At 40.7% G+C, this 17,917-nt stretch overlaps 1 protein-coding gene across 1 annotated transcript in view; it reads left to right on the top strand.

Annotated features, from left to right (window-relative positions):
• The window catches only part of LOC128647113 (immunoglobulin superfamily member 1), a 230,233-nt gene extending 213,637 nt beyond the window's left edge, over window positions 1-16,596 (top strand). Inside the window, exon 7 of the mRNA XM_053699929.1 lies at window positions 16,547-16,596. Coding sequence (XP_053555904.1) covers window positions 16,547-16,596 — 50 coding nt within the window. The remainder of the gene's footprint in view (window positions 1-16,546) is intronic.
• The last annotated feature ends 1,321 nt before the right edge of the window (window positions 16,597-17,917 follow it).

The following is a 17,917-nucleotide window of genomic DNA, read 5'->3' as shown; positions in this document are numbered from 1 at the left end:
GCTGAGAGCAGAGTTGTAGGACTTAAGGGTGAATTTATAATGTTGGAAATCAGCAAAGGTGCGTGATTTCCACTGCGTTCAGCAGCCCGTGAGCATCGCTGAAGATATCTGGTCTGTTTAGTGTGCCACGGTTGCCGTTGAGTGATTGATGTACGTCAAAGAGTGGAGGGTGCAGTTTTGTCAAGTGTTGATTTTAGTGCCGAATTATACTGTAGAGTCACGAGGTTTGGACAAGAGAGGGATGAAATGTCAGAGAGCAGAGGACTCAGTTGAGTGGAAAAGTCTGTGAGATCCAAGTCATTTAAATTCCTGTGAGGTAGCAGTTTTTTGGGGGCTTGCAAAGATGTAGCAGGTAGAGTAAGAGAGAAAGTTAATAGATGGTGGTCAGAGAGAGGAAAAAGGAAGTTAAGGGAGTTGGAAACAGCACAGAGATTTGTGAACCCCTAAACCTAAGTCTAACCCTAAATCTAACACCCACTAACTTAAATATAATTTAAATAAATCTAAATAAATATTCCTATCATCAACTAAATAATTCCTATTTAAAACTAAATACTTACCTATAAAATAAACCCTAAGCTAACTACAATATAAGTAATAGTTACATTGTAGCTAGCTTAGGATTTATTTTTATTTTACAGGCAAGTTTGTATTTATTTTAACTAGGTAGAATAGTTATTAAATAGTTATTAACCTAGCTAAAATAAATACAAATTTCTCTTGTAAGGTGTATCCAGTCCACGGATCATCCATTACTTGTGGGATATTCTCATTCCCAACAGGAAGTTGCAAGAGGACACCCACAGCAGAGCTGTAATATAGCTCCTCCCCTAACTGTCATAGCCAGTCATTCTCTTGCAACTCTCAACAAGATAGGATGTTGTAGGAGAGAGTGGTTAAATATAGTTAGTTTATTTTCTTCAATCAAAAGTTTGTTATTTTTAAATAGTACCAGAGTTGTGCTATTTTATCTCAGGCAGTAAATAGAAGAAGAATCTGCCTGAGGTTTCTATGATCTTAGCAGGTTGTAACTAAGATCCATTGCTATTCTCACATATGTCTGAGGGGATTACACAGATGAGGTAACTTCAGCAAGAGAATGGTGTGCAGTTTATTCTGCTATCAGGTATGTGCAGTTATAATTTTTTCTAGAGATGGAAAACACTAGAAAATGCTGCTGATACCGGATTAATGTAAGTTAAGCCTGAATACAGTGATTTAATAACGACTGGTATCATGCTTACTCCCAGGGGTAATACCCTTATGATATTGCAATATAATCGTTTGCTGGCATGTTTAATCATTTTTATATATGCATTGGTGATAAAACTTTATTGGGGCCTAGTTTTTTCCACATGGCTGGCTTAAATTTTGACTAGAAACAGTTTTACTGAGGCTTTCCACTGTTATAGTATAAAAGTTACAGTTGGTGCAGTTAAAATTACAAACTGTGACATCCAGCTTCCCTCAGGAGTCCCCTGTATGCTATAGGACATCTCTAAAGGGCTCAAAGGCTTTCCAAAGTCGTTTATTGGGGAAGGTAGGACCACAGCTTGCTGTGGCAGTTGGTTGTGACTGTTAAAAAAAAAAAAAAAAACAACAACAAAAAACGTCTATTTCGTTTTTTTGATCCGTTTTTTGAACTAAGGGGTTAATCATCCATTTGCAAGTGGATGCAATGCTCTGCTAGCCTATTACATACACTGTAAAAATTTTGTTTGATTTGCTGCATTTTTTCACTGTTTTTCAAATTCTGACAAAATTTGTTTCTCTTAAAGGCACAGTACCGTTTTTTATATTTGCTTGTTAACTTGATTTAAAGTGTTTTCCAAGCTTGCTAGTCTCATTGCTAGTCTGTATAAACATGTCTGACATAGAAGAAACTCCTTGTTCATTATGTTTAAAAGCCATGGTGGAACCCCCTCTTAGAATGTGTACCAAATGTACTGATTTCATTTTATGCAATAAAGATCATATTCTGTTTTTAAAAAAATTATCACCAGAGGAATCTGACGAGGGGAAAGTTATGCCGACTAACTCTCCCCACGTGTCAGACCCTTTGACTCCCGCCCAAGGGACTCACGCTCAAATGGCGCCAACTACATCTAGGGCGCCCATAGCGTTTACTTTACAAGACATGGCGGCAGTCATGGATAATACACTGTCAGCGGTATTAGCCAGACTACCTGAACTTAGAGGTTAGCGAGATAGCTCTGGGGTGAGACAAAATGCAGAGCATACTGATGCTTTAAGAACCATGTCTGATACTGCCTCACAATATGCAGAAGCTGAGGAAGGAGAGCTTCAGTCAGTGGGTGATGTTAATGACTCAGGAAAGATACCTGATTCTAATATTTCTACATTTAAATTTAAGCTTGAACACCTCCGCGTGTTACTTAGGGAGGTTTTAGCTGTTCTGAATGACTGTGATACCATTACAGTGCCAGAGAAATTTTGTAGACTGGATAAATGCTTTGCAGTGCCGGTGTGTACTGATGTTTTTCCAATACCTAAAAGGTTTACAGAAATTATTAATAAGGAATGGGATAGACCAGGTGTGCCGTTCTCTTCCCCTCCTATTTTTAGAAAAATGTTTTCCAATAGACACCACCACACGGGACTTATGGCAGACAGTCCCTAAGGTGGAGGGAGCAGTTTCTACTCTAGCAAAGCGTACTACTATCCCTGTCGAGGACAGTTGTTCTTTTTTAGAGCCAATGGATAAAAAATTAGAAGGTTACCTTAAGAAAATGTTTATTCAACAAGGTTTTATCCTACAGCCCATTGCATGCATTGCCCCTGTCACTGCTGCTGCGGCGTACTGGTTTGAGTCTCTGGAAGAGGCTTTACAGGTAGAGACTCCATTGGATGACATACTTTGCAAACTTAGAGCACTTAAGCTAGCCAATTATTTTATTTCTGATGCCATTGTTCATTTGAATAAACTAACGGCTAAGAATTCTGGTTTTGCTATACAGGCGCGCAGAGCGCTATGGCTTAAATCATGGTCAGCTGACGTGACTTTAAAATCTAAGCTACTTAACATTCCCTTCAAGGGGCAGACCCTATTCAGGCCTGGTTTGAAGGAGATTATTGCTGATATCACGGGAGGAAAAGGTTGTGCCCTTCCTCAGGACAGGTCCAAATCTAAGGCCAAACAGTCTAATTTTCATGCCTTTCGAAACTTCAAGGCAGGTGCGGCATCAACTTCCTCTAATAATAAACAAGAGGGAACTTTTGCTCAATCCAAGATGGTCTGGAGACCAAACCAGACCTGGAAAAAAGGTAAGCAGGTCAAAAAGCCTGCTTCTGCCTCTAAGACAGCATGAAGGAACGACCCCCTATCCGGTAACAGATCTAGTAGGGGGCAGACTTTCACTCTTCGCCCAGGCGTGGGCAAGAGATGTTCAGGATCCCTGGGCGTTGGAAATTATATCCCAGGGATATCTTCTGGACTTCAAAGCTTCCCCCCCCCCAAAAGGGAGATTTCACCTTTCACAATTATCTGCAAACCAGATAAAGAGTGAGGCATTCTTACACTGTGTACGAGACCTCCTAGTTATGGGAGTGATCCATCCAGTTCCAAAGGAGGAACAGGAACAGGGTTTTTACTCAAATCTGTTTGTGGTTCCCAAAAAAGAGGGAACCTTCAGACCGATTTTGGATCTAAAGATCTTAAACAAATTCCTCAAAGTTCCGTCGTTCAAGATGGAAACTATTCGTACCATCCTACCACTGATCCAGGAGGATCAATATATGACTACAGTGGATCTAAAGGATGCTTATCTTCACATTCCGATACACAAATATCATCATCGGTTTCTCAGGTTTGCCTTTCAAGACAGGCATTACCAGTTGTAGCTCTTCCCTTTGGATTAGCTACAGCCCCAAGAATCTTTACAAAGGTTCTAGGGTCGCTTTTGGCGGTCCTAAGGCCGCGGGGCATAGCAGTAGCCCCTTATTTAGACGACATCCTGATACAGGCGTCAAACTTCCAAATTGCCAAGTCTCATACGGACGTAGTACTGGCATTTCTGAGGTCGCATGGGTGGAAAGTGAACGAGGAAAAGTGTTCTCTATCCCCACTCACAAGAGTTTCCTTTCTAGGGACTCTGATAGATTCTGTAGAAATGAAAATTTACCTTGACGGAGTCCAGGTTATCAAAGCTTCTAAATTCCTGTCGGGTTCTTCATTCCATTCCGCGCCCTTTGGTGGCTCAGTGTATGGAAGTAATCGGCTTAATGGTAGCGGCAATGGACATAGTGCCGTTTGCACGCTTACATCTCAGACCGCTGCAACTATGCAGGCTCAGTCAGTGGAGCGGGGATTACACAGATTTGGCCCCTCAACTGAATCTGGACCAAGAGACCAGGGATCCTCTTCCCTGGTGGCTATCTCGGGTCCATCTGTCCAAAGGTATGACCTTCGCAGGCCAGATTGGACTATTCTAACAACAAATGCCAGCCTTCTAGGTTGGGGTGCAGTCTGGAACTCCCTGAAGGCTCAGGGATCGTGGACTCAGGAGGAGTCTCTCCTTCCAATAAATATTCTGGAACTAAGAGCGATATTCAAGGCTCTTCAGGTTTGGCCTCAGTTAGCAACTCTGAGGTACATCAGATTTCAGTCGGTCAACATCACGACTGTAGCTTACATCAACCATCGAGGGGGAACAAGAAGTTCCCTAGAGATGTTAGAAGTTTCAAAAATAATTAACTGGGCAGAGATTCACTCTTGCCACCTATCAGCTATCCATATCCCAGGTGTAGAGCACTGGGAGGCGGATTTTCTAAGTCGTCAGACTTTTCATCCGGGAGAGTGGGAACTCCATCCGGAGGTATTTGCACAACTGATTCTCCATTGGGGCAAACCAGAACTGGATATCATGGCGTCTCGCCAGAACGCCAAGCTTCCGTGTTACGGATCCAGGTCCAGGGATCCCAAGGGGACACTGATAGATACTCTAGCAGCGCCCTGGTCTTTCAACCTGGCTTATGTGTTTCCACCGTTTCCTCTGCTCCCTCGACTGATTGCTAAGATCAAGCAGGAGAGAGCATCGGTGATTCTGATAGCACCTGCGTGGCCACGCAGGACCTGGTATGCAGATCTAGTGGACATGTCATCCTTTCCACCATGGTCTCTGCCTCTGAGACAGGACCTTCTACTTCAGGGTCCTTTCAACCATCCAAATCTAATTTCTCTGAGGCTGACTGCCTGGAGATTGAATGCTTGATTTTATCAAAGCGTGGCTTCTCCGAGTCAGTTATTGATACCTTAATACAGGCACGAAAGCCTGTCACCAGGAAAATTTACCATAAGGTATGGCGTAGATATCTTTATTGGTGTGAATCCAAGGGTTACTCATGGAGTAAGGTCAGGATTCCTAGGATTTTATCTTTTCTCCAAGAAGGTTTGGAAAAAGGATTGTCAGCTAGTTTCTTAAAGGGACAGATTTTTGCTCTGTCTATTCTTTTGCACTAGCATCTGGCAGATGTTCCAGACGTTCAGGCATTTTGTCAGGCTTTAGTTTGAATCAAGCCTGTGTTTAAACCTGTTGCTCCACCATGGAGCTTAAACTTGGTTCTTAAGTTTCTTCAAGGAGTTCCGTTTGAACCTCTTCATTCCATAGATATCAAACTTTTATCTTGGAAAGTTCTTTTTTTTTTTTTTTTTTGGTAGCTATTTCCTCGGCTCGTAGAGTCTCTGAGCTATCTGCCTTACAATGTGATTCTCCTTATCTGATTTTTCATACGGATAAGGTAGTCCTGCGTACCAAACCTGGGTTCTTACCTAAGGTGGTATCTAACAAGAATATCAATCAAGAGATTGTGGTTCCATCCTTGTGTTACACAATCTGGATGTGGTCTGTGCTTTAAAGTTTTACTTACAAGCTACTAAAGATTTACGTCAAACATCTGCTTTGTTTGTTGTCTACTCTGGACAGAGGAGAGGTCAAAAGGCTTTGGCAACCTCTTTTTCTTTTTGGCTAAGAAGCTTAATCCGCTTAGCCTATGAGACTGCTGGACAGCAGCCTCCTGAAAGGATTACAGCTCATTCCACTAGAGCTGTGGCTTCCACTTGGGCCTTTAAAAATGAGGCTTCTGTTGAACAGATTTGCAAGGCGGCGACTTGGTCTTCGCTTCATACTTTTTCAAAATTTTACAAATTTTATACTTTTGCTTCTTCGGAGGCTATATTTGGGAGAAAGGTTTTACAGGCAGTGGTTCCTTCCATTTAAGTTCCTGCCTTGTCCCTCCCTTCATCCGTGTACTTTAGCTTTAGTATTGGTATCCCACAAGTAATGGATGATCCGTGGACTGGATACACCTTACAAGAGAAAACACAATTTATGCTTACCTGATAAATTTATTTCTCTTGTGGTGTATCCAGTCCACGGCCCGCCCTGTCATTTTAAGGCAGGTAATTTTTAAATTTAAACTACAGTAACCACTACACCCTATGGTTCCTCCTTTCTCTGCTTGTTTTCGGTCGAATGACTGGCTATGACAGTTAGGGGAGGAGCTATATTACAGCTCTGCTGCAACTTCCTGTTGGGAATGAGAATATCCCACAAGTAATGGATGATCCGTGGACTGGATACACCACAAGAGAAATAAATTTATCAGGTAAGCATAAATTGTGTTTTACCTGTAAAATAAAACCTAACCTAAGTTACACTAACACCTAACACTACACTATAATTAAATAAATTAACTAAATTAAATACAATTACCTACATTAAATTAAATTAGCTAAAGTACAAAAACCCCCCACTAAATTACAGAAAATAATAAACAAATTACAGAAATTTAAACTAATTACACCTAATCTAAAAGCCCTATTAAAATAAAAAAGCCCCCCCAAAATAAAAAAAAAACCCCTAGCCTAAATTAAACTACCAATAGCCCTTAAAAGGGCCTTTTGTGGGGCATTGCCCCAAAGTAATCAGCTCTTTTACCTGTAAAAAAAAAAATACAAACCCCCCCAACAGTAAAATCCACCACCCACGCAACCAACCCCCCTAATAAAATACTATCTAAAAAAACCTAAGCTCCCCATTGCCCTGAAAAGGGCATTTGAATGGGCATTGCCCTTAAAAGTGCACATAGCTCTTTTGCCGCCCAAACCCTAATCTAAAAAATAAAACCCACCCAATACACCCTTAAAAAACCCCAACATTAACCCCATGAAGATCGACTTACCAGGAGATGTCTTCATCCAAGCTGGGCGAAGTGGTCCTCCAGACGGGCAGAAGTCTTCATCCAGACGGCATCTTCTATCTTCATCCATCCGGCGCGGAGCGGGTCCATCTTCAAGACATCCAACGCGGAGCTGATTGGAACAGCCAATAGAATGCAAGCTCAATCCTATTGGCTGATTAGATTTTTTCTACCTTAATTCCGATTAGCTGATAGAATTCTATCAGCCCAATCGGAATCTAAGGGACGCCATCTTGGATGACGTCACTTAAAGGTACCTTCATTCTGCTTTAGTCGTCGGATGAAGAGGATGCTGCGCGTCGATTGTGTTGAAGATGGACCCGCTCCGCGCCGGATGGATGAAGATAGAAGATGTCGTCTAGATGAAGACTTCTGCCCGTCTGGAGGACCACTTCTACCCGGCTTGGATGAAGACTTCTGCCCGTCTGGAGTACCACTTTGCCCGGCTTGGATGAAGACAGACTCCCGGTAAGTTGATCTTCAGGGGGTTAGTGTTAGGTTTTTTTAAGGGTGTATTGGGTGGGGTTTATTTTTTAGATTAGGGTTTGGGCGGCAAAAGAGCTAACTGCCCTTTTAAGGGCAATGCCCATCCAAATGCCCTTTTCAGGGCAATGGGGAGCTTAGGTTTTTTTTAGATAGTATTTTATTTGGTAGTTTAGTTTAGGCTAGGGTTTTTTTTATTTTGGGGGGCTTTTTTATTTTAATGGGCTTTTAGATTAGGTGCAATTAGTTTAAATTTCTGTAATTATTTTATTATTTTCTGTAATTTAGTGGGGTTTTTTTTTGTACTTTAGCTAATTTAATTTAATGTAGGTAATTGTATTTAATTTAGTTAATTTATTTAATTATAGTGTAGTGTTAGGTGTTAGTGTAACTTAGGTTAGGTTTTATTTTACAGGTAAATTTGTATTTATTTTAGCTAGGTAGTTATTAAATAGTTAATAACTATTTAATAACTATTCTACCTAGTTAAAATAAATACAAACTTGCCTGTGAAATAAAAATAAATCCTAAGCTAGCTACAATGTAACTATTAGTTATATTGTAGCTAGCTTAGGGTTTATTTTATAGGTAAGTATTTAGTTTTAAATAGGAATTATTTAGTTGATGATAGGAATATTTATTTAGATTTATTTAAATTATATTTAAGTTAGTGGGTGTTAGGTTTAGGGTTAGACTTAGGTTTGGGGGTTAATAACTTTAATATAGTGGCAGCGACGTTGGGGGCGGCAGATTAGGGGTTAGTAAATGTAGGTAGGTGGCGGCGATGTTAGGGACGGCAGATTAGGGGTTAATAATATTTAACTAATGTTTGCAAGGCGGAAGTGCGGCGGTTTAAGGGTTAATATGCTTATTATAGTGGCGGCGACGTTGGGGCGGCAGATTAGGGGTTAATAAGTGTAGGTAGGTGGTAGCGACATTGGGGATGGCAGATTAGGGTTTAATACATATAATGTAGGTGTTGGCGATGTTGGGGGCAGCAGATTAGGGGTTCATAAGTATAATATAGGTGGCGGCGGTGTCCGGAGCAGCAGATTAGGGGTTAATAATATAATGTAGGTGTCGGCGATGTCGGGGGCGGCAGATTAGGGGTTAATAAGTGTAAGATTAGGGGTGTTTAGACTCGGGTTCATGTTAGGGTGTTAGGTGTAAACATAAATTTTATTTCTCCATAGGAATCAATGGGGCTGCGTTAGTGAGTTATACGCTGCTTTTTTGCAGGTGTTAGACTTTTTTTCAGCTGGCTCTCCCCGTTGACTTAAGCAGCGCTGGTATTGAAGTGATATTTGGAGCAAAATTTTGCTCAACGGTCACTTTTTGTCTTTTAACGACTGGTTTCTGAAAACTCGTAATACCAGCACTGTATGTAAGTGAGCGGTGAGAGAAAACTGCTCGTTAGCACCGCATAGCCTCTAACGCAAAACTCGTAATCTAGGCAATTGATTTTTAACCCCTAAACACCATTAGTATGTTCCATGCCATCCTAACAGCCTGGACTTTAACTCCTTTAGGACGGCATGGAACTTCTTACCTTTTTTGGCATCTGGGGGGTGTGCCTATCATCGTAGGCAGTCCCCCATGATCCGACCCCGGACTTAAAATCACATGATTGCATTGACGATAGTACAATTTCATTTTTCAAGCAAGTGTTTACCTCAGAACAAAACACTGGAACTTTGTTCTGATGTTAAACGCTTGCCCCCGAAATGAAGGGGTTAGAAGTACTGCCATATCAAATATTATTTTGCAATACTTAGCAATGACTGTATTGCCATCTACTCTTCATGAGCTATTGTACTCACTTAACTATCTCTAACTTCATGAGCTATTGTACTCACTTAACTATCACATGGATGGGTGAGCCAATCACATGAGGCTTCTATGTGCAGCAACCAATCAGCAGCTACTGAGCATATCTAGATATGCTTTTCAGCAAAGAATATCAAGAGAATAAAACAAATTACATAATAGAAGTAAATTAGAAAGATGTTTAAAATCACATTCTCTTTCTAAATTATGAAAGAAAAATGTGGGTTCATTGTCCCTTTAAGTCATCTCTGCCCTCTAAAAAGTCCACCTCTTCTTCACTGTTATCAGCATATGGCATCAGCACATCTATAAGGCAAAGAAAAAAAAACAAAGATGGTGTTTCCTGAAAAATCAGGGTATGCCTCAAACTGTGAACCTGGAGTGTCATGTAAATTATTCAGGAGCAAATCTAAAAGCAACACAAGCAGTTGTGCCAATGTGCTTCCAATAGGCACTCCTTCCACAACATTGTGACATTCGGGGCCACCCTTAGCATTTGCGGGGCCCTGGGCAAGACACATTTGTGGGGGCCCAAGCCCAGCCCTGTTATTCCCAACCCCCTTAGCTTCGCCCTTTTATGTCCCACCCACTGTATGGCCCACACCAGTCCCAACCCATTTTTTTCCCTTAAAGTAGAACACACAGGTGCAAGTTGTTTTTGTAGGCAGCAGATATTATCAGGTTGCCTTAAGATACTTTGCACTCTGATATGGTTCAGGAAACTATGTAACATTATATTTTCTTCTACAAATAGATTGAATGCTCAAGTATAGATTTATTTTTCATTATCTTCCTTTTCATAGTATCACTGTTAGCTTGCAATCTTGTAAAATCCAGCTATTTGGACTGGATAATACATAATGATTTACAATTGAGCATCCCCAGTTTAGCAAGATGATACAATGGCACTCTCTACAAGTAAATCCAATTAACTTTTCTTAGCTACTAAAAATAATCATCAACAGCCAAAAGACGGGGGTTTGACCTTGCAATGTACCTGATTTAGGTTAATCCTTAAAGGTAAAGTAAAGTCATAATAAGATTTTCGTGATTTAGACAACTTTCCAATTTACTTCTATTATTTAATTTGCTTCCTTCTCTTGTTATCCTTTGCTGAAAGGGTTATCTAGGTAAGCTCAGGAGCCAAAAATAACCTAGGTTTTAGCTGCTGATTGGTGGCTGCATATATATACTGATTGTCATTGGCTCACCCATGTGTTCAGTTAGAATCCAGTAGTGCATTGCTGCAGCTTCAACAAATGATACCAAGAGAATGAAGCAAATTTGATAATAGAAGTAAACTGGAAAGTTGTTTAAAATTGTATGTTCTACTTTAATCATGAAAGATTTTTTTGGTATTTCGTGTCCTTTTAAACCGTTATTTGATTAATTTAGAGCTTGAATATAAGCACAAAATCTAAGTCTTCTCCCTTGCTCTTACCAGACAAATCCACTTGTTGAGAGGAGAAGAAATTGAGTAAAGAGCTCTAAAAGGCATCTGTGTAGCTCATACAACTTCCACCCTTTGCCTCAATAAAAGAACAGAACCATGATGTATACAGAGCAAGTCAGTTTGGCAAACAGCATTCCAGAAGCCTTTGGGAAAGGACAGAGGATTGTGCATCCCTTTTATTCACCATTGACAAAGCCATGACACAGTATTGCAGTTTCCTGTCCGGGAAATGTGTTACTTGCAGTCAATTGGTGACAATCCTCTAAGAAATGATCTTGCTGCCCATTCACAAACTTAAACTGAAAACCAGTGCTATAGTAAATCCAGAGAAACTGATAATTTTGCATTGGTCTCTTAATTTTTTTCCAGAGCTGTATATATACACAGCATTATAACAGAAGGTATTTGTCAAAAATAGTTTTACTAAGTTAATGTTTTTGGGGTTGCCCCAGTCCATAGACAACCTTGAAAAAAGAGCCTTCTGTAAATATGCTGTATGTGTCTTGAATTAGAGTACACTCTGGAGGCTGTTTGTAATTGGCAAGTGATGGGTATCTTTGGGAAATATATATATATATATATATATATATATATACACTCACCGGCCACTTTATTAGGTACACCTTGCTAGTACCGGGTTGGACCCCTTTTGCCTTCAGAACTGCCTTAATTCTTCATGGCATAAATTCAACAAGGTGTTGGAAAAATTCCTCATAGATTTTTGTCCATATTGACAAGATAGAATCACACAGTTGCTGCAGATTTGTAGCCTGCACATCCATGATGTGAATCTCCTGTTCCACCACATCACAAAGGTGCTTTATTGGATTGAGATCTGGTGACTGTGGAGGCCATTGGAGTACAGTGAACTCATTGTCATGTTCAAGAAACCTGTTTGAGATGATTTAAGCTTTGTAACATGGTGCTGAAAGTAGCCATCAGAAGATATGTACACTGTAGTCATAAAGGGATGGACAAGGCCAGCAACAATACTCAGATAAGCCGTGGCATTTAAATGATGCTCAATTGGTACTTAATGGCCCAAAGTGTTCCAAGAAAATATCCCCGACACCATTACTGTGGATACAAGGCAGGATGGATCCATGCTTTCATGTTGTTTACGCCAAATTCTGTCCCTACCATCTGCATGTCGCAGCTGAAATTGAGAAACATCAGACCAGGCAACATTTTTCCAATCTAGTGTTGTCCAATTTTGGTGAGCCTGTTCAAATTTTAGTGGAAAAGGGGATACTAATGACACTGCTACAGTTTCAGTTTAGGAATATCCTTATATAAAGTGTATATGTCTATTGAGGAATCATTACTCAAAGGCATGTATTACTGAGTGAATAATGTTGGATGGGGGTGCTATGTACAAAAAAACAAGCTGAATTTCATCAATATCAAAGCTGATAAACAAGTACATATAGGTAGCACTCACAGTCCTAAACAACTAGAATAGTTTGAGCAAGAGAACAGGGGGGCAGAGCGAAAGAAAAAATTAAAATGTAAACTTTATTAGGATGCTTAAAGGGACAATGAACCCAAATTTTTTCTTTTGTGATTCAGACAGAGCATGAAATTTTAAGCAACTTTCTAATTTTCTAATTTACTCCTATTATCTTCATTCTCTTGGTACCTTTATTTGAAATGCAAGAATATAGGTTTAGATGCCGGCCCATTTTTCGTGAACAACCTGGGTTGTCCTTGCTGATTGGTGGATAAATTCATTCACCAATAAAAAAGTGCTGTCCAGAGTACTGAATAAAAAAAAAGCTTAGATGCCTTCTTTTTTAAATAAAGATAGCAAGAGAACAAAGAAAAATTGATAATAGGAGTAAATTAGAGAGTTGCTTAAAATTGCATGCTCTATCTGAATTTGGGTTCAGTGTCCCTTTAAAATCAAACACAAACATTTAAAAACACGAATGATTAAGTCTGAAAACATATATTGTCTAAAGATACTGATACAGGTCAGGGAAGGTATTGCAGTATATAAGTGATAGAAACCTAGGATGTGGATGTGGATGTTAACTCTTAGTTTATATCACATTATAGAGGCAAGTGTGCTGAACAAGTGGCATGTCTGTGAAAAGACTCAATATCACAAGTATTGGAATGACAGGGAGAACAGTTTCCTCAAATATATTCAATATTTTTTAAAGTGACAGTAATAAATGGTTTGAAGAAAATGTGCTAAAATTTACACATAGGAGGTATAGGAAATAGATACAATGTCCATATGTATGTAAACTAGACTATTATAAATAATATATTTACACGCGCATACATCCGCAGCGTGTCTTGTAAAAAGTTAGTTTACCAATTATTGATCTATACCTTTAAAGATTTTCCAATTATCTATTGCTTGGCATATAATGACTTTATAAAGGGTCCCTTTGAAAAAGCCAGGTTCTGGCGAAACATGTCATGGGATTTTGGGTCTCTGTAAATTTTAATAGCGAATGATAGTCTGATGTTTTAGAGGTTTAGGCCGGTATACTTCCACTTAGTCATTACGAGTCATGCTGCGGCAGGGCCGGCCTTTGGGCAAGGCGGGAAAGGTGACCGCCTCGGTCTCCGCAGTCAGGGGGCCCCGCAAAGGTGAATTAAAATTATTTTTTTTTTAAAATTAATTTATTTATTTTTTTCCAATATTTTTTTTTTTTGCTCCTTTTTTATTTTTGCGCGCAATTTTTTTGCAGGCAGGGGAGAGAGGCCAGTCCAGCCAGCACAGCCAGATGACAGCATCACTGAATGATTGGAGGATATACATTTTTATCTCCAGACTCCAATCATTCGGGGCTGTCACTGAGGGAAGGAGGCGGAGCACGGCAACGGAGGACGGAGGCGGAGCATAGCTGCCTGTCACGCAAGGGAGTTCAGTGCGCAGCAGGGTAAGCAGTTGCAGGCAGACCGTCGTCGTAGCACTAGCAGCCACTAGCCAGGTGAGGAGCCCTGCTTTGGCCCCAGGACCCCCAGCCAAAGACAGACAGTGTGTGTGTGACATGACTGACTAGTCTAGGCCAACTGTGCCGCTGCTGCCACTGACTCAGTAAGTTAGCGTTTGGGGTGGGGTGGTGGAGACTGAGAGTCAGTCAGACCGTGACCGTCGCTGGACGGTGGAGAGAGACTTGGACCTGACCGTTTGCTCCTGCCAATGTAAACTAAAAGGAAGGTTACTCATTCATTAATTCCATAAGCATCCCTTATTCATCCTGAATGTATTGATTTTTTCCCATGATGTAGTTAACTTTATTAAATGTGACACACATTCAAAGCCATTTATTGAATTTTCTCTTCTGCATGATGAACTGCAGATGAGCCTCAACTTATACAAGCAGTGATTGAATTGCATTTTGCTATAGTGTGAACACTAACACCAAAAGGCTTTTTTCGTTTTACTTTAACTGTTTAATAGCTATAAAATTATTTATAGTAAATAGGTTTTACCAAAGAAAAATACATTCAAATATAAATAGTTAAATGGACATTCTAATCTAATAATAAAATGTTTTAAAGTGAATGTAAATTTTACATGGTGTGAACTTCCCATTGTATCCTATGTGAGTATGGAAAACAATCCACTATCTATCTTTCTATCCATTTTTTTTAATGTATGTTTTGATGATGATAAAATTATTTTAAATATGAGCCGTTTTTATGTTTCCCTCCCACTGCAACATTTACAGTGTTAGCAATACAGCTATACAAGAAAATTAAGTGAATCAGAGCTCTTAGATGACCTTAAAGGACCTTTAACAATAATGTTTCACAAAAAAAATATAAAAAAATACATATATCTATAAGCCTCTTTAACAAAAAATAAAATGATGGATTGACAGATTAAATGCCACTCTATTAGATAATACTTGGAGACTGCACTAATTTACCATCACGTTAATACATCAGAGGCAGAGTATGCACATAACCACCAATTACATATTCAGGAATGGCTTGTGGTGTGTCTGGTGCACAGATTTAGAAGCATTTGTTTAAAGGGGCATTATAGTGTTAAAATGTCATACTCTAATCCATTAGAAGATGTCATTTTAACACTAGCAACACTGTAATGTTATATGTTTAAGCTATGTGACTGACCCCTTTGTAGGGTTTAAACACATAGCATTACAGTGTCTAACAGATTAGAGCATGTCAATTTAACACTATAATAATAAAATGCTTGAATGATGTAGAGCATTTTACTATTAGACTAAAACACCCATTTAATGTCATCTTACTGTAGTGCTAAACGTTTAGGAGTGATATTAATTATATATATAGTCCTGAAGAAAAAGCGCACTCCAAAGGTCTTGATCTTATTTCCATTTTAATATATATATATATATATATATACATTTTTTTTTAAAGGGACAGTCTACTTGATTTGTTTTACTGTTTAAAAAAAATAGAAAACACCTTTACTACACATTTCCCATTTTTGCATCTTAACCAACATTGTTATATTAATATACTCTAAGATTGGCTGTTTCTAAGCGACTGAAGGCCTCCCCTTATCTCTGTTTTTTGTTGTTGCAGCTTTTTATAATCTTGCACTACAGCTCAGCCAAACAGTGCTAGTTCATGTGTGCCATATGGATAGCATAGTGCTCACTCCTGTGGATAATTATAATGGGTTCACAATAACCAGCACTATAAAAATGGTTAAATTCTTAAAAAAAAAAAAACAAGATAAGGGGCAGTCTGCAGGGACTTAGATACAGGTAATCATAGAGTTAAAAATGATAATAATATAACGGTGATGGTTAGGGAAAACTGGGGACTCTCCACCAGTAATGCAGTACGAGTTTATCAGCCAGTGAGACGTTCCTAAGTCCAGTTTCTCTTAATACATCATTCAGTTTTTTAACGTAACAACCCCCCCCCCAAAGAAAGACACAACAACTGAGTTGGGAAAAGACCGGTTATGTTTATTAAAACGTAGAACTTTACGAAACTATTCTATAGTTTCATAGGCAACTTTAACTTGAACTTTGTAAAAGTTCCATAACTCTTGTCGGCATATAACCCTAACTAACTATCCCCTACCAACAGCCGGTCAAAGCCCCATACGGTACCTACAGCGTAGCACGGATTGCTGACGCTCATTAGCATAGAATGGGTGTAATATTTGAGCTCTTCGGCCGTACTTTGAGGGGGGGAACCCCTAGGCCGGCACCTAGCAGGCGTCACCCCTCCCAATTACCCCAAGGCCGTCACACATCATTCGGACTGCTCGCTCTAGGGCTATGACCGACCGCCACAAGAGGAATAATTGAAACTCTTGCCGCCAACCCAACCAACATAACAGACCCCAACCACAAGATTGTTAAACAAACTTGCATTAACCTATCAAAAAATTTTTTTTAGTTTTATATTTGAGCCAACAATGCTTGTCTAATGTCTGCAATGAATATATCCAGCCCCTCGTCTGTCAAATGCACGCCATCTGGGTGATATAGTTCTTTCCTGTCAGCCGTAATGTTCTCATGCCTGATCACAAATCCTGATGCTGCCATGACCGCTCTTCCCAACTCCCTGTTCACTTTTTTTCTCACATTATAGGCCGCTCTCTGCGACACCATAAATCTCCACTGCAGTCATGTGACCACTAATGACCACTTTGACACCGTGCAGCCAAGCACACATCCACTTCACATCAGAGACCATACGTCTGATCAGGTCTAAGGCAGGTACAGAGCCCAGGTCGTTCCCCCCTACATGCAGAACCACCACTTTTGGCAAACCCCACCTCCTGTAGGCATCCTGCAAAAGAGAGGGTAGGTTGTTCCACGATAAGCCTCGCCGGCCGAGCCAGCGAACACTGGCCCTCGACGCCGCAAAGCCCAACTGCTGGCCTCCTGGGGAGCGTAGAGCCCTTATAGCAGCCCAATGCACAAATGAGTGCCCCACAATCCAAATGCGACCCAGACGCTTAACCTCTCCAACGTGCACCCCCTTTGAGACAGCGCTAGTCGCCGCCCCAATCCTGAAGGAATGTGAAGCGATCCTGGCTGGATTCAAACCACATGCGACAGCCGCCACAGCAAGCACCTTTCTAAACTGAAAAATGGACAAGGCAGACGAATCCTCGTGTACCAAAAACAGCGCTGACCCTGACGGCCGCACCCGCATTTAATTCCCAACATTAACTACTGGGCAACATTCTAGTATGTCAATGCTATTTAAAGGAAGCCAGACCCCTCTGGCCGCCTGATCAGTCTTTGACCGCGGAATGAAAAGTAACAGACTTCCTTCCGCCCATCTCACATGTTCCACTTGAACCCCTCCTTTTCCATTAACTCTCGCCGAGGATACTAGCTCACCCACTCTCAAAGCACCCGCAAAAGCCAGCGCAAATGCTGCCCTAAACAACAACACCTCATAGGCACCAGTGCAAATGCCCTCAAGCGCCCCTACCAGTAGCTTCCAGCGCTGAAGCGTGATAGGTTCCCTTTTATCCACCATCTTGGGCTCGGACCTGCCCCATCCTTTCAACACCTGCCTCACCAAAAAGGAGTTTGAGAACTCCGGTAACGCCAAGGTTTTACTAAAAAACGCCACTGCCGCCATGTGGCTCTGTGCCGCTGGTCTGGACAACCCTTTCTCCTTCAAGCACCTCAGCCATTCCAACACATGTACCTGATTGGCTTGTTGAAGCCCATAGCCCTTCTCAGTGCAGAATGCCACCCAAGCCTTCCAATGAGCCTCATATGCCGTCCAGGTCTTAGGAGCTAAGGACACCTTCACTAACTGAATGATTGATGCCCACTTGTCGCTAGCTGCCAGAGAAACAATGGGCAAGTTAGACCACGGGCTTCCACCCTCGGAGCCAACCTCCTAAATTCCTCCCACTTGAATCTAGACAACGCATCCGCCAAGCTATTGTTTACCCCGGGCATGTGGTGTGCAGTGAACACCACATTAAGCTGCAAG

The sequence above is a fragment of the Bombina bombina genome, chromosome 2 (assembly GCF_027579735.1).
Source record: "Bombina bombina isolate aBomBom1 chromosome 2, aBomBom1.pri, whole genome shotgun sequence".
Classification (NCBI taxonomy): Eukaryota; Metazoa; Chordata; class Amphibia; order Anura; family Bombinatoridae; genus Bombina; species Bombina bombina.
Note: the sequence above shows the minus strand (reverse complement) of the source record. Positions and strands in the feature narration are given on the sequence as shown.